This window comes from Nanorana parkeri, unplaced genomic scaffold (genome assembly GCF_000935625.1).
Source record: "Nanorana parkeri isolate BGI_ZX_2015 unplaced genomic scaffold, ASM93562v1 scaffold468, whole genome shotgun sequence".
Lineage (NCBI taxonomy): Eukaryota > Metazoa > Chordata > Amphibia > Anura > Dicroglossidae > Nanorana > Nanorana parkeri.
This window is the reverse complement of record NW_017306736.1, coordinates 573,127-590,965: the sequence shown is the minus strand read 5'-3', so window position 1 is coordinate 590,965 and position 17,839 is coordinate 573,127. Positions and strand designations below refer to the sequence as shown.

General features: G+C 42.7%; 1 protein-coding gene across 1 annotated transcript; it reads left to right on the top strand.

The window, feature by feature from the left end:
- Nucleotides 1-3,747: 3,747 nt before the first annotated feature.
- Nucleotides 3,748-17,583, top strand: LOC108790358 (probable E3 ubiquitin-protein ligase makorin-1). Its single transcript, XM_018560598.1, has 8 exons — nucleotides 3,748-3,962; nucleotides 6,465-6,584; nucleotides 9,737-9,969; nucleotides 12,464-12,555; nucleotides 12,638-12,822; nucleotides 12,909-13,019; nucleotides 14,206-14,344; nucleotides 17,395-17,583. The coding sequence occupies exons 1-8, from the start codon at nucleotides 3,748-3,750 to the stop codon at nucleotides 17,581-17,583; spliced, it is 1,284 nt and encodes a 427-aa protein (XP_018416100.1).
- Nucleotides 17,584-17,839: the final 256 nt, after the last annotated feature.

Here is a 17,839-nt window from a genome sequence, read left to right as displayed (position 1 = left end):
GTCCCTGGTGACAAAAGGAAGCCGGCGCTGTAGAAAGCAAGGCTGCGGCGGCGGAGGGAGCAGAGCCGCATTAGCCGATATTCCTCTATAGCGCCGGTTACTGTGACAGGCATAGTGATACCAGATAACTTTGGATTGTTGTACATTTTGTTGCACATTAGAGAAAAATAAGACACTCCCTGAAAATAAGACCTAGTGTGTTTTTTGGGGGCAAAAAAAATATAAGACAGTGTCTTATTTTCGGGGAAACACGGTATCATACGTAATTGCAAACTGATCACCTCCAATGATGTAGGTCTATGATAAGCAACTCTTATGTTTCTCTACTCTAGTCCTTATAGTTGTTATTGTAACTGTAATAATTACTGTTTATATTAGGATCTATTCATAGCACTTATTTTACATATATGTATATATACACTTACATACACACACAGATGAAAGAATGTATATTTCTAGCATATACATAAGTAATGATATATCATGCAATGTGATCATGACAATTATGATATCACATTCAACAATATATTTACTATTAGTTTACAAGGAAAACACTCCTTTTTTTTTTCCTTTTCTAGAGTAGTCTTTAAGAAGAACTTTAGGAAGTTAGTTAAAATACAAATATAAGCTTTAATAACTGATACATAATTGTATAAACAGCTCTACTGTGACAAATTATGGAAACATTTCTCTGTAGACACGGTCCTTCTTTAAGGAAATGATCTATAAAATAAAAAGATAACAGATGGGCAGTTTTGACAAGGCTGAACACTGCTTATACCATTGTTCTTCTTTACTGTGTGCTCAATGGAGACCTAGGGTGGGGAGTGCCATCTCATTTTGAAAATACTGGCTCCCTGGCTGATCTACTGATGCTGTACCTTAAATACTGAGTCACTTACTAAGAACATGTATAGAGATAAGGAGTTTCTCTGGCCTTCATTTGTATGCTCCATGTTTGGGGTTCAGAAGTACTGAAGCCTCAAAAATTCAGGCAACTTGTATTTAGATAAGGGCCAGCAATGGCAGTCTCTATATTTCCCTCATGACAGGTAAAGCCTCCCTGCACATATAGGGAGTACAGTCTTTTCAGTCTTTCGGGTGCAGTGTGGCATAATTGCACTGCACTAAGCACGTTGCAATTCAACTGGAGCACAACCAAAACTACAACCGTGCACACTTAGACTGGCTTCCTATCAATGCCGATGCTCTACCCTGTGTTTTTTATGTCTTGGGCAGGCATGTTTACCTTTGTTGGCGTACGCTGCCATTCCCATCAATAGGCCCTTGACGCATTGATGCCTCAAAATGGACATTAACTTTTTGGGTCCACGCACTACACAAATGTGAACTAGCATTAAACAATGGCTAACTTGTGCACATGCATTAATGTGTGTTAAAAGGTATCGGTGCAAAGGCCCTTATGTGTATATAACTGTAGTTCCTGTACACTTTTTGTAGTATATGTGATCTCTGTGACCAGTGGTGAGATGCAAGAAGTGCACGGAGCTCTTAGGCTGGGTACACACTACTGCGCTATGGTATGCACGTTATGCTTGTTGGTGCATTGCGATACCATACAATTTGAATGGCACCCCAATGAATAAAGCAGTACAGGTGTGCTGCATTGTGCCTCAATTGTTGCATACCCAAAAAACACAGCAGTTGCAGTTTTGGCCCCGCTGGATGAATTAGCGATCATTCAAAATAAATGAGTTGCTTTAGTGCAAAGCACCTGAATGTACGTGTGTTAATGCACCCCCACAAGTGTGATCCTGGCCTGGCATGGTACTTTTCTTTACCTAGTTTACCCTCCTAGCGGTTTTCTAATTTTAAAGGATAACTTTACTTTTACAAATTAAAAAGATCAGAGGGGCAGACAGCGAATTTCTCTGAGACTTAGCGGTGTTTATGTGTACAGCTGCAGGTGGGAAGACTTATACATAGATATGAGAGGAAGACAGAGCCCGTAGCTGTTCATATGTAATCAGACATGCAGTGATTACCTGCTGATAATCGCCCCAAGCAGTTTGCGTTTAGAGGCGATCATCCGCAGGTAATGGCTGCATGTCTGATTACATGCAAACGGCTGCGGGCGCCGTCAGTTTCTCTGTTCGCATAAAGACTGCTGAGTCTCATTTGTAATCTGCCCCTAAACCCAAGTGTATATGGGGCAAAATACTCATACGTAGACTGCCATGTTTTGCTCTGACATCATGGCGTGCACATCTTTTTGACCAGCTGCTTTGCTAGGCACATTTTATTCCTTAGGGAGCAATCATGGTGCTAGTCACACTGGGGTTTTTTTTTCAACTATTTTTTTTTTCCAGGAATGTTGATGCGCGCATTCCTTAGCAGACCTAATTCTAAGGCCCCGTTCACACCAGGGCGGTTTGGCTGCGCGGATCTGCCGACATGAACGATACCCTACATTGCTATGGGGGACTGTGCGCGATCTGAACCGCCTCCTGCCCGAATTGCTCCCTGACCCTTTTTCACCGCGCTGATCAGTGCAGTTTCCATACTGCTTTCAATGGAACTGCGCTGTTCACGTGGTTTTGGGCGTTTTTAAATGCGTTTCAGCGCTGAAATTATATTAAAAACACCCAAAACTGCCCTTTTAAAATCCGCGCAGAAACTGCACTGATCCTCAACCGCCCTGGTGTGAACGGGGCCTAAAACAGGGCACAAAAATAGCATTATTAGAATGTTTAATGCATACTGTGATCTGGAACTGTGTCCTATGAATTGAACATTGGTCTATGCTTTGCTAGACAAATTCCAGAATCATGTTTGCTCTGCATTTGCTCTGTTTATCCTAGTGATCCATGCCTATTGTCTTTGTCAACACGTTGGACACAGAATAAAGTTTATTTATATGTGGTTGGGGGATAGAGATCCCCGTGGTTAAAAACCTTCAATAGCATGTTCAGTTGGTAGACACCGTGGGATGTTCAAAAGGAAAAGCACAGTAAGGGTCCATTCACACCTATATGTTTCACACTTTATAATGCGCGTCATGTACACAAGGTAGCCAATGTGCTAGCTCACATTTGTGCGTTGGATTGATAGACATTATCTGTTTTTGGATGCATTATTACACATTATAGGGCCAAGGCAATGCATTAAAAAGCATGACTATCCATATCGCACATGGAAACTCCCAAAGGGCATTGTTTTCCTGCATTTGATTTGTGTTCGGAATCCATCAAACACAAGTCAGCAGATTCCCATTCACCTCAATCATGCAGTGAAGATGACCATTCTGAGGCAGTGTTTGCCCTGCTTTTCCGTGGACAACATTTTTGAGGCGACTTTTCACCTCCATTTTTCTGTCCTATTGGAGATGCATTTGTGTTGCGGGCAAAACCCGGCCTTGTGCATATGAATGCGATAAAATGTAAAGGCAGCAATTCCCCTGTACTCTAAGACGGCTGCCTTTGTTATCTCATGCTAGATTAGAAAAAGAATAAAAGCTTCCAATTTACTGGTGTGATTTTATTGTTCCATGAATATACAACAGATTAAATACCAATTGTATCTTCCTAATGACTTATTTTTGATATCCTGCACCTATAGATTTCTGTTATACTGTATATAAGATCATTTTTCATCTTATCAAAGCTAACATATATATGAATTGAACTATTTAATACGGATAATAAACGTGCTAAAGTTGTCTGTGTGTGTGTGTTTGTGTTGTCTCTCCTTGGACTGGACACACGTGTGTATAATCATAGTGGAGGGATGAGAAACTTACTGAGAGGCTGTGTAGGGAGCCCCCTAGTGGCGAGGCTTGCTGGGGCTCATAAGCAGCCTATCAGGAGGGGAAAGGAGACAGAGCGCAGCCGTTTGACGGGACCTCCTCCTGCGAGTACTCAGCAGCATCAGGCGGCATTTGTGTTTGAAGAGGCGATGGCTACAGCCAGCAGCAGAGGCGCGGCTCCCAGGGCCCCGTGCAGGTAAGTACACACCGGACCGTTGCTGTTGCACTCGTGCAGGAAACCTGCTTGTGTTACACTGCTTTCTATAGACCCGCGTATGACAGGGACAAGGTAGAACACCAGTAGGGAGGTCAGTAGTTTAGGCCGCGGGAGGGGGGGATTTTGCAGGCGGCATGTGGTGGGTGATCAGTTCGCATGCGGTACAAATGGTTCCCTGTGGGGTGAACTATACCAAAATCTAGAGTGGTTGCCAATGACTATCATTTTGCTTTCAACAAATTAAATAGAGAAAATGATTGGTTGCCATGGGCAACTGCTGCTCCAGTTTGTATGATTCCCCACCCCATATTTATTTAGGCTTAGTAATTAGGAGGGGCAAACTAACTACATGACGCTGCATCACTTCTTTAGAGCATTCTATGAACAGTCTTTACATCTTGCACTACTAATTTTAGCAATTAATTTACAGAGGGGATTTTATCAAAACTGGAGCAGACAAAATGGAGCAGTGGCCTATGGTAACCAATCCGCTTCTCTCTTCAGTTTAAGTTGAAAAGTAGAGCAGCTGATTGTTTGCCATGGGCAACTGTTCCAGATTGTCTGTTCCTTTCAGTGATCTTAATAAAAAAAACTTCACTATTTGCCCTAATTATGTAAACATGGCATGAAGTAAGAACAGTCTATTCAATTAATGTTTTCACTGGGGGGAGAGAAATGTCACAACTGGAGCAGTTGCCCATGGCAACCTATCTGCTTCTATTCTGTTTGTGCAGTTAAGATTTGAAAATGAAAGAGAGAAGTTGGTTGCCAGATTTTGCCTGCTCCAGTTTTGATAGCTTCCCTTCGGTGTATAGAAGAGGTATTTAAAATGGGGGCAATGCAAAGTCTAACTAGGGCCAAACAATGAAAAATTTATATAACCAATAGGGCTGCAACAAATCGACTTTATAATCGATAATGAGAATCGTTGGCAACGATTCTCATCATCGATTAGTTGCTTTTCAATTTAGTTGTTGCTGCCGCTCTGCTCTTCTGTTCTCCTCCCCGCGGTTGCTGGCTGCAGCAGTCTGTGGCCCTCCCTATCTGTATCGGCAGAGCCAGCGGGGACACTGCAGTCGCAACCAGTGGGGAGGAGAGACCGCTGTGACTCTGCAATCCCCCGCTGCCCCTCGTATCTCAACAGCTGCTCCGTGTCTCCTTTTCTCCAGTTTTTGTTTTTTTATATTGGCTTAGTTTTACAATTCACATTTTAAATCTTTCATTTTCAGTTTAAGCCTGACAAATTTTGCTGCAGGAGGTGTGCTGTGGTGCCATCATTTCAATGGATCCCAATGCACCTCCCGTCCGCAGTGTGATTGCTGTCACGGTACTGCAATGCCCTGCTTTCCAGTGCAACTTCAAGAAATGTGCATACTGTTTTATTCTGAAGTAAACTTTGTCTGTAATGCTGCATTTGTGTATTTTAAATGACTATTTTTATAAAAGTTTATCCCTTTTAGTCGAATTTTAATAATCGGATAACTAATCGATATGAAAATAATCGTTAGCCGCAGTCCTAATAACCAATAAGTAAGCCTGCGTTGTAAACGCATGTCCCCAGCCACCCCTGCTCAGTAAACTGGGATGATGTCTGCTATAATAGAGAGAGGTGAAAGGCTGTGCTAATACTTGACAAATATGACCTAAAATTTAAATAAACTTATTGTAAGAACTTCAGCTAAATGTGTTTAGAGCCACACACGTTTTTTTGTTTTTTTTATATAATATTACAATGGGCTTTTCTTGCTGTATGTTCACCAATACTGGAAGCATGTTTGGGGAGCATGACAAGCGCATAGTTTTAGGAAAAGTGCCTTTTATTACATTATCTGTAGAGGTGCACCGAAATGGAAATTTTAAAACCGAAATAAAAAAAAGTCCGGCCGAAACCGATACCGAAAATGTTTTTATTTATAAACTTTTTAGATTTTTTTTTTGTAGAGAGGAAAGCCCAGCCTCCTGTGACAGCGCTGTCTCCGCCCCCATACTGCTCTGCCGGACTGTGATAGGCAGCTGAGCTGTGTGGGAGGAGAGACGCCGGCCGCTCACAGCATCCCTAATTATCTGTAAATGGTGGCATCCCTATTCCTATGCTATTGTAATATTTTCACCTACCAATAAACTGTTTTTAAATGCATCAAGATGCACTGATGTGTTTTTTATATTTCAGTGACAAGTGCACCTGTTTAAACACTAAGGGTAAATGCGCACTTAAAGGGGAACTGAACTCTGGTAGCTGTAGAGAAGGCAAGCGGAGAGCCAAGAACTAGTCATCAGTAAAGCCAGCAGTCTCTGCAGCTGATCTCTTCCAGTTCCTGAATTGCCATGCCTCATTCTGCACTGTGGGGGACGTTGATGAACCAGATTGATACATTGAGATGCAGATCAGGCTGCCTCTCCTTTATCAAATCTTATTTTTTATACTGGACCTGAATAGGAAAAGTTGTGGGGTGTTTGTTTGACTGTCTGCTTACTTTACAGAGCATTCCTCCGGGGCGTCTGCCGTTGGGGTGCAAACTGCCACTTCTCACATGAAAGGAAGCCTGCTCCACTATGCCGACACTTTCAAAATGGGTTCTGTGGCTATGGTGACAGGTGCAGGTAAAAAAAATCTGTCTATTCAAAAATGCATTTGAAGTTGTAGGTCATTAGTTGCTTTGTAGGCAGGAGTTTGGGAGTCTGGCAAAAGGAAAAGGCTATAAGCTAGCCCGTGAATAACCTCTCCTCTACCAAGTGTGCCACAATATGAATTTGTGTTTTGTTGCTTTTCCGTACAACAAATTGTCTTGCTAATATTTGACTTCAGTCAAGCTGCTTGGGTTGGTCTGTACATAGCAGCTATCTAGATCGGCAGCTCTTCTATGTTTGCACCCCGCTGGACTGAATGAATGTGACTTTTGGGCTGCATGTTTTTGCTTCGCAGCTAACCAATCTGGAAAGCAACACTTTTTGGGTGAGAACATGTCTGAAGAATCACTTTGTGAGTAAGGCTAATTGGTCTGGAGCACCATGAGCTACGTCACTTCTGCACCATTTTTCATTCACTGCAACTGCCAGTTTAGCCCAGTAAGGCCCCGTTCACATTGGGCGATTTATCGCGCGGTAATTCCCGCAATATCGCGGCTATTTACCGCGCGATATCGCTCTCCAATGATTGGCGAAGGGTCCTGCGGGTCGTGCGTCGCTACAGCAGGACCCTTTTTGGAGCGTATTTTGCCGCGATTCCAGCTTGCTCAATGCAAGCATTTGTGTGATATTGCGCAAAATGCAAATCGCGTGGCAAACGCGCAATTTGCGAATCGCGCAGTGTGGATGGGGCCTAAGGGTTAAGGCTTGAGGATTCAGTTTTGATATCTGTTGGGTGGCGTGCCACATGAGCTGTGCTTTTTCCTGCTGTTCAGACCAGAGGACGTAACATGCACCTGTTCCTCAAGCACCATGTGGCTCTCGGGTCAGTTTCCACTACTCACCTTCAGTGACTTGGTCAACCCTTGTTGCCTGAAACCCCAATTGGCACCTGCCTAGGTTTGTGAGTATTAAGGCCTTGTCAAATCTGCTGTGGCTCTTTCTGCTGACGCCTCCTTCAGGCCCGCTTTGGACTTATTGTTTGTGACAATCTCCTATCCCATTTTTCTTCCTTCTGGTACGATGTATTGATTTCTCGCATAACTGAAGCATGCTGTGTAGAGGAGTGGTACAAGTGGCTTACAACTTTTCCTGTTTTCCAGTGTCTAAACTCCTTTTAGCTGGCATAACCAAAATCTAATAGAATTCCTGTTTCCCTCAATGGACCACTTCAAAAGTTTTTACAGAAATCTTGTTCCCATCGGGACTACTTTTCTTTGCATACGATACAATGGGAATGCAAAAGCCACTTGATGCAGGTCAGGAGGCAGTGTTGCCCAATGCATAGAAACATTTGTTGTGCTGTGTGCACTCTTTAATGACCTCTTCTGATGTACATGGGCCCTTGGCGTCATGGGGAGACAGGATCCACACGTAAGTGCTGCTGGAGTGCTTGCTTGGTGCCTGATACTAGTGTACTTTTTGTAATCTTTATAGATTGCATATATTGTACCTTCTCGATGCAGTGCATCACTTCAGATAGCTGTATGCATGATATTTGTGCTAATGTTTATAAGTGATATTTTTAGAGAAAAATAAATTAAAGTTAATTTTAGTGCATACAAACCGAATATAATGCATTATTTTTATGTAAAATATAAATGGAGTTGCAAGGGTGTGGAGGGCTTTACTTTGGTTACGACTACAGCAGCCAGAAAAATGGAAGTCTAAAACCAGGAGTGACAATTGCAATCATTTACTGTTTCAGTAGGAGGGGGGCAGATCAACTGCTGACAGTGTTCTGATATCCCTCGGATACAGCTGCTGACGCCTGCTGTACCAGTCCCAGGAGGGACAGCAGAGGCTGAGGGCCTTGGGGTAGGCATACTCTGAAGCTGTTTACAAGTGGTTGGGTGAAGGGGCACAAATTTGCACACTTTTTACGTTTTGCAACTGCTAAAGTCAAAAAACAATGCGTTGTTTGAAGTTTGTGCAGTGAATAAAAATGTAATTAGACATTTGTTGCGACCTTGGTATTTTAGGGAAGGGATTTTGTATGCATTTTTGTAGAGGTGCACCAAAATGCAAATTTCAAAACCAAATAAGTCAGGCTGAAACCGAATGGGTTTTTATTTTATACTTTTTCATATATTTTATTAATGTATTTTTTACTTTTTAGAAACTTTGGGGAAATATTGGTCTAAACAGACCCCTGATATTTCCCTTTTAAAAGAGATTGGGGACACTGAGTCCTCAATCCTCTTTTTCTGCAGCCCCTGTTTTAAATGAACAGGAATCCTCGAGTGTTCCTGTTCATTCATTCATAACATAACATTTTGGGGGAAATTTTATCAAAATCTGGAGCAGATTTGCACTGCACCCAATCAGCTTCTCTGTCTCATTTTCAAATCTTACCTGAGCAAACTGAAGAGAGATGCTGATTGGTTGCCATGGGCAACTGCTCCAGATTCTGTCCCAGTTTTGATAAATTCCCTCCAGTGTTTACTATAACCGCAATCATGAATGAACAGGAGGTGATGTAGGTCACTTCCCATTCATTCATAATTGAGGATATAGTGAACATACTGTGTCCTCAATTATGTACAAACACTCGGTGATCGCTGAGTGTTTGTATTGGCTCTCCTTTCTGACCGCTTTCACAGGATGCTGAGCGAGTGGTGCAGGTAGGAGAGCTCAGCCTCCTGTGACAGCGCGGGCTGTCTCCGCCCACACACCGCTCTGCCAGACTGTGACAGGAGGCTGAGCAGTGCGGGGAGGAGAGATGTCGGCACCTCACAGCGCTCTTCTCCCGCAGCACTCGGCCTCCTGTGACACTTTCTCTCCTCCCCGCTGGGACACAGCAGCGCCCAGCAAGGGGAAGAGACTACACGAATGCACTGCTGTATCGGCCAGAAAATGCCACTTTTGGCATTATGCCAAAAGTGCCATTTTTGGCTATGTTTTGGCAGCCGATCTATCGGTGCATCCCTAATATTTTTTTAGTCTTCATGATCTCATTATCGGTTTTATAAAAATGCAAGTACTGTTTGTGTAGGGGAATGTGGGTGGTTTTTTTTTTTGTCTTCTTTCTAGCAAATGGTGTGTCTGTCTTGGTAGCATTGTCGTCGTATATCTGGAACAATATTTTGATATTAACTGAAACGTTTAACATTCTTTTGTCACTTCAGTTTCCAGCACACCACAGCTTATATGCCTTCTGATGCTTCTCACTACCACGCTGGCCGCAGAGTTTCTGAACCTTGCATTGTTTCACACTTCAGTGGCCCCCCTACAGGACGCAGGGGTTCTGAGCCGTCCGTTTCTCATTTGCACACACTTGGTTCAGAAAGCCAGACAAAATCCGTTCGGTCATCCACAGAAAACTGGGCTCTTGCTGCTGAATTTATACCTCGGAATGCAGGTAACAAACCAGTATTGCACATGATATGGGGGTCCACTTATGGCACTGAGAAAAGGTGTGGTATTCTGTCTTGGGAGTGTGCCATTGGTTCAGGGCATTGACAAGGGCAGGATGTGCTTGCAGATCTTCCAAACACCATCCCCTTTAGTAGTTTTCTAAATGCTCTGCCCCAGATCTATGTCTTTCCGATTAAACTGGCCATACACCTATAGAGGGGAAAAAGTGTAACCGATTCCTCCATCCTTTTCAGGAAGTGGTTGTTTGTTGCATGCTCATGGCAAGTCCTGACCCTGCTTAAAAGGTTTTTTTGGGCAATATGTACAGTGGGTCTCTCCAGACCTTTTAGTCTAAGTTTTTAGGTCCTGGATTCTGTTCCACTACAAGCCTTGGCCTCTCAAACCTTTTCTAGCAAGCAAGTCCTTTGCAGTTTGTAGGGATGCCCCCCCACTCTGTGTGTGTGGGTTTTTTTTTTAACTTTTCTAATGTGGTATCTAAGGATTAATGGCTAATAATTTGTATGTCCTTCAGGTTTCGGACTTTCCATTCTGCCAATCTTCTTGTTAAGGCTAGTGGACCTTTTCACTGCTCTGGCTCAACCCCACTCTTTGGGAGCCATTACCACAGTGCCAAAGCGGGGAAGGGTTCTGGGGTTTTGCACTAACCCGTTGATGGTTCCATAACAATTCATCTAGGTCTGCCCTCTGTTGACTTTGGAGATGCTTGCTTGCATGTCCCCATCTTGCTAGTGCTTTTTGTATGGGCAAGCAGCACTACAAGTTGCCTCTTTTTGCTTTGGTCTGTTTTCTGCACAACGTGTATTCACTAGTGTGCTAGCCTCTGTGGTAAGATGATGGCACTTGCAGTGGAATACCTGGAAGACCACGTACTATAGGGGAACAGTTTGCAGAGGCATCATCAGCCAACAAGTCAGATTCTACACGCGTTTTAAGTCCTGAACCCCCAGAAGTTTTGTGTAATACTTGGGCTTATTCTTGGGCACAGTTTAAGCCAGATTTGTTTGTTCCACAGCAGAAATTCAACCTGTCTGCTACCAGACTCTTAACTCCTTGTGCATGAGAGTTTAGGGTTTGGTGGTAGCCTTCGTCGGGACAGATCTGTGTGCCCAAATCCACTCCAGTTCATTACAACTTAACATTTGGTCTGCATGAGACTAGAAGCCACAGTCTCTGGATCTTCTGAGATACTTGACACTCGGGTTGTCTCTAGTTAGTGGCTCAGAGCATCCAGCCCTGGAGTTGGGTTAATTTCTTCCATTGGGCTAGAAGAAACCTACAATAGGTACCAACCGGATGGACTGGAGAGGTGTCGTGGACATTCTTTTTGGTGCAAGGAGCTGGAAGACTGTTTCCTTATCAAAATGCTGGCATTCTGAGCTTTTTTGTTATCCCATTCATGCTGGTGCTCTCTGACTGAAATCTGGTAAGATGACTTTGCAGCCTGACAATACCAAAGCTGCGGCATACATCAGCTGTCGAGGGAGCAGAAGTCTTGCTGCTTTTAGAGTAAGGCTACATACACTAGGTGCTATTGGATGCTTTTTAAAGTTTTTCTGCACGCATATACAGTACATGCATCTAATTTCTAATGGATCTATTCACACTTTGCATTTTAGATGCTGTTATTTACAGTCAGTTTATCTGTGTTTAGAGAACATAGAAGTCATGTGCATCCACCAAAAGCATGTGTTTTTGTTTTTTGTTTAACCTTTTGATGCTGGTCATTTCTGAATCCAGCTTTGTTTGATCACAATCTTGCTAATATGGCACTGTTCCAGGCCTGGCCACATTCAAGTTGAGAGATTGATCCATCCTATGGAACTCTTTACCCCAACCTGTCCGTCTATCTCCCACACTGACTGCCTTTAGGCGATCCCTTAACTCATCTCTTCAGGGAAGCCTGTCCCACCTCACCCTAACCACTGAACAGTCACTTTCTCAAACAACCATCCCCGCGCAGCTACCTCCTCATGTATCACTTGCCCCTCCCTTTTAGATTGTAAGCCCTCACGGGCAGGGCCCTCCTTACCATCTTGTCTTAAATTGTATTGTGACTGTAATGTCTTCCTTATATTGTGCAAACTATTGGCGCTATATAAATCCTGTATACTGTAATTACAAGTATTTCATAAGTGTCAAAGGCTTTTATTGACAATTACACTAAGTTTATGCACAGAGTCAATATTTGCAGTGTGGAAATGTTTTGGGGGGGATTAAGTTTATTTTCTTGGCAAATTGGACTTTGCAATTGATCTGATCACTCTTCATAACATTCTGGATTATATACAAATTGCCATCATACAAACTGAAGCTGCAGACTTTGTGAAAATCATCAATATGTCTTTCTCAACTTTTGGCCAGGGCTGTAAAAATCCAGTCTTGATGCTTCAGCTCTAAAATTTAATGTGTGGGTCTAAGTGTAATGTGTGTGTGGTTTTTTTTTTGTTTTTTTTTTGTTTTTTTTTTGTTTAACCTAGGGCTTGTAAGATCTGTGTCTAGTCCTGTCCTAATGTCTAAGGAAGCAGATAGCCATGATGAAACAAAGCATCAAACCTCTATGAAGATCCTGGTAAGTAAACCTTAAAATAAAATATAACCTAATAACTGGTATCCACTTCAGCATTTCTAACAGGGCTTTTTTATTTTTGGAGGACGATTCAGAACGTCAGTATGAACGCAGCAGGGATGTGGTCTGTGGCATCTGCATGGATAAAGTGTATGACAAGCAGGTAGCTGAAAGAGTGTTTGGAATCTTGCCCAACTGCAGCCATGCATATTGTGTTGAATGTATTAAACGCTGGAGAAAGACCAGAGAATTTCAGAATGAAGTTGTTAAGTGAGTTCAACTTTACTATCCTGTTTTGGGTCTTGCGTGCTTTAATTTGGAGAACTTGAATTTTACCACTTTCTCCTGTGTTCCAGAGGCTGCCCGCAATGTCGTGTAAAATCCAGTTACTTTATTCCTCATAAATACTGGATTGGAGACTCTGATGAGAAGCTAAAGCTAATTGAAAATTTTAAAGCAAAGACTGGGTATGTAAGATCTGTTGTATTTTAATCTCAAAGCTGATGACTTTATAAAAACCCCTGTAAAGTAATCAGTATGATCACTCAATACAACAGACTGAGATTTGAGGTGTTTCTCACCCATTATGAATGTGGGTGGCGCTTACAGGAGATATCTGTACATTGAAGTGGACCTTGCACTAAAATCCTTTGTCTGCCTTTTTTAAATGGGTATCCAATCTCTAAAATCTTTCACGTGGGAGCAAATGTAAATATGCTTGCTTTAAGCCTGCTTCCCCACAGGGAGATGTCATGGTCCTCCCCTGAGCAAGTCCCAAATATCACAACAATATTGATTTACAATGGCGCAGGAGAGTTCACATGATACTTGAGGTTCTCTCAGCTCCCTGGATCTCACCAGAAGTATAGTGATCTTTCCCTCGCCTAGGTTCTGAGAGTAGAGTCGGAGTGTCTTTGCTGTCCGCTGTAGAACAGTCCTTCACCTCTGGTTTGTATTGCTGCCTACCAGAGGATTGGACATAAACCAAAAAAGTGTAGGCCAGCCTGGGATAACCCCTCCTACCAGCATACCTCAGTTTTTGCTAGTGTCTAGGAGGATAGATATGTTACACAGCAGAGCAAAAGACAAGACAACATTTTATACCAGCCCTTGTTTAATCACTCTTCCAAGCAATATCTGGTTGAACTGATTGTTCCGTGCATAGTTCTCACTATAAACTTGAAACCTTTCATATGTTAGTGAGATCTTGTGTGGGGTGTTTTTTAATTGGTCTTGTGTTGTCTGGAGTTTTCACTGTCTAGTGTTGAAACAAACCAGTATGCGCCACTATGCACATTGTTTGTCAAAGGATTTGTAAGTTTGTCCACCCACTTCTGATTTATACACCTCCCAGATGGTGCAGTCAAAAAAGTGATGATGCTTTTTTGTCGGAAGTACATTTTTAGTGGTGGCCTCTCTACTCCTGCCTCCTACCTATTGACTGGGCTGTGTAGGACCAGCAACATACCATCTGCTCCATTCAGCATGTTCTCTGTTGGCACATGTGCATGCAGCATAACCAGATTAGCTTGCAGTACTTTGCTCAGCTCCTATTGCTTTTGCATTTTCCCAGAATGACTTCTGTGCTTCTGCTCTGATGAATAAGAATTAAGTTAAAGTAACTTATTTTTTTTCCTTCCACCTTCTGTGCAGTAAGATTCGCTGTCGCTTCTTTCTTCAAAGTAATGGACGATGCCCATTTAAATCTGAATGTATCTATCGTCACGAGCTGCCACATGGTCACCAGCGCAGGAGGAGGAGGGATCCGAGACGAGCCAGTGCCTCTGCCCTGGTGAGTATATGTGGCTGACCAGGTTAGAAGCCAGAGATTTGGTATACCCCAGGCACGGACATCCTAGTAAATTGCAGCATCCATCCAGATATAAAGCCTCCTATGGGGGGGAGGGAGGAGAGGAGTTTTTTTAGAGGGGAGGAATTAACATTTCCCTCTTTTATCCCTTAAAGTACCGAAAATACCTGATCTGGCTCCAAGCTGTAGAGAGACTAGAAATCTTAGCTAGGAATGTCCGATACCACTTTTTCAAGACCAAGTACTTCCCCTTGCCGATACCAATTACAGATACTCTTTCTTAAAGGGACAGGACATTTAAAAAAACAACAATAATACAGACTAATGATTTCAGGCCAATTTCTTTGATTATGAAGAACTTTAACACTGTTTTTAGAACAATAAAACATTTTAACCTATTCATGTTTTCAACCACGATCGTGTGGGACAGCCCAGGCGGTATTGCGGCAGGAAACCGTTGCTATCTGGCGCAAATGGAGTGCTATTAGAAAATAATGGCACCGCCAACACGATCAGCGGTGGTGTGCGATTCCGTGACTGCCCAGCCATCCGCTCGGTTTGGTGCACGATGACCAGGCTGTCACGGATTGCACATCACCGCGTTTTTTTTTTTTTTTTAATTTACTTTGAAAGTTTTTTTTTTCTAGATTCATGATCTTTTACTTTTTCACTTAACTTTATTGCTATCACACAGGGGATAAACCCCTGTGTGATGGCATTTGGAGGTGGCAGGTTCTCCTTTTTTTTTTTTTGGTTTGGGACAAGTTCACTGTCTGATATAAAGGAGAATAGAAAAGAGCCAGAAAGGAGAGAGTTGACCCAGGGAGTCGCAATAGTAAAACAAAAATACAGATGTCTTGTTGTTTTTAACCAAAAGAAATTGCATATTAGAGGAATCCAAAAAGTCAGTCCAAACGTACTACTGTGAATTAAAACGGTGTATAGTGTCGGTGGCAAGGAGTTCCATTTCGCATGATATAATTAGTAGTTTTTCCAAAATGCGGGAATGACTTGACGATCTGCAGCTAAATGTCTAAAATATCTGCTTTTTAGATTTTCTAGTAGGTATAGTAAAGACATTTTAGTGGATGGCATCAGTCTGCTGTCCCCAGTCTTAGTTCCTTTTTTTTTAGGGTTCCTAAAATGCCAAGACCTTTCAAGTGCACCCACGGTTTCCAGTCTTTTTGGAGACTGGAAGAACCCTGGCAAATCACAAATGGCTGGCAGCCTTGTACCTGTGGGGATGTCTGCCTTTGCAGAACTTTAGACATCTAGCATATAGGTGGTTTTCAGGGACTTAGAATTCTGCTTTAAGCCCTTCTCCTTGGTTAATGTATTCTAACCTGCCCGTATCACTAGGGATGTCTCGCTACTGATGCTAGTACCGGTATCGGGGGCCGATTGCAGGGCATTTTCGGGAGTACTCCTGAAAATGCCCCGATGCATAGATCAGATACCGGCCCTTTAAAAATTTTTAACTAGCTTCGCCCATTGACCCCATAGCCCCTCCCCCGGAATACCTCTCCACCAAACGCAGGCTCCCTCTCCGCTCTGACCTCTCCGGATGGAAGTGTGACAGCATGGCGGGGGGTTTAAGTGCTATGTGTGAAGTGTCTCTTCTCCCTGCCGGTGCTGGCTGCAGAGCTGTGTCCCTTTTCAGAAGAGACTGCAGCTGTGAAATCCCCCCTCCCCCCCATGTACATTAGCTGCTGCTGCTCCTCCGTGTCTGTCCTTTTCAACTTGATGAAACTTTGCTTTTGTTGATATATCACAATGTTTGAGATGTCCGTGCTTCTTATGTGTAATACAGTCACCCAACGTACACTGCAGTTTTCACTCTCATTGAAAGAAGAGAATGTTCAGTGTGCTCACGGGGGAGAAGAGAAGCTGTAAATCTTGCCTTCACACAGAATGGACCTTCTCTTCTTTCATTGAGTGGGAACAACTTCTGTGTATGTCTGGTGAGGGCATTATTAAACACATAAGTGGTGAAACTAGAGGTCTAAAAGACCCCTAATGTCACCTTAAATAGAACCTGACACCTCCAATGCGTGCCGCACTGGTGAGAAACTGCCCTAAAATCATTAGTCTGTATTGTTTTAGAAAAAATGTCACATGTCCCTTTTAAGAAAAAGTATCGGTAATCGGCAAGTACATGAGGGACAGTACTTGTACTTGGTCTTGAAAAAGTGGTATCCGGACATCCCTACGTATCACCATACAGATTGGCAGGTCTCCATGCAGCCTTTCTGGTGGTCTGTAGCAGGGGGTTTTTGTCCCATTACCTGAAGCAGAATAGTTTTAGAGGTTCCACTTCAACCTGTTTGCCAACCAAAAGGGGGGCATCCACCCTATTTGGGATCATGAGGCCCTACGTGTCTTCAAGCCCAGAAATTCTGTATGAATTCCACCATGTCTGTCCTCTAGACATCAAGGATGCTTACCTGCATGTCCCAATTTTTCTAATGCAGCAGCAATTTCTTTGCATTACTGTGGGTCCTTAAAACTTTTACTATGTAGTCCTGCCCTTTTGGTCTTGCAACACTGATTCCCCGACTGGAAGGTCAGTTCACTCAGAAAAGTGGTCTACATTAAACATCAAAGAGACTCCAAAAGTTTTATAAGGGGTCGAAGGATTCTGTCTTGGGAAGAGCTTCCATTCATGTCTGCTCCCCCTCCTCCCTTTTTTTATTTTTAAAGTACCCCGTTCATTCCTTCTGGTAAGCTGTACTTAAGGAGCTCTAAGCGGTTGCTCGGAGTATGCCCCATTCCTTCGTATGGGGAAAGCCAGTGTCGCACATATGCAGTTCAATGTAGCCATTTTCATCAGAGCCTTTGTGTCTTTTGAGCAGGGCTGAATTTTCATATTTTTGATACTAGTTGGCAGCATTCTGGGGGCTAGATTGAACTTTCAAGAGATTGAATTTACAAAGAGGCGAGGAGCTCCTTTTTGTACAATGAATAACTGTCCGAAACCTTTTTTTTTTTGCATGGCGAAAAGTTGATGTGTTTTTAATGTTTTTGTCCTACAGTCTTATTCTCACCTGGTGGGAATCTACGAAGAAGACTTCAGTGAGGAAGAGGACATTGATCTTCTGCATTGTGCTCTCACTCTAGCCCTCATTGAAGATCGTTTTGAATTGGGCCTAGGCTTTCCTGAGGAAGTAGAAATTTTACTGGGAGAGTTCAGTGATTCGGATAAAGTAGATGGGTTTTCTTAAAAAAAATATAAATAAATAATAAATAAAAAAAATCTTTTGTAAAATGTTAAAATTCTATACAATATTCATGTTGTGACTTTAATATTAATCTTGCCCTCTTGCCAGTGGTTTTAATCCTTGCAGTGCATTTCTTTAATAGCAGGCATCTGAAGACCAACTGGAAAAAGGGAAATGTTTGTAGGTTTTTCTTGCTTGAAATTTTAAATTTGTTAAAAAAAACATTGGAGTATATGGAATAAAGATTTGTATTTTTGCT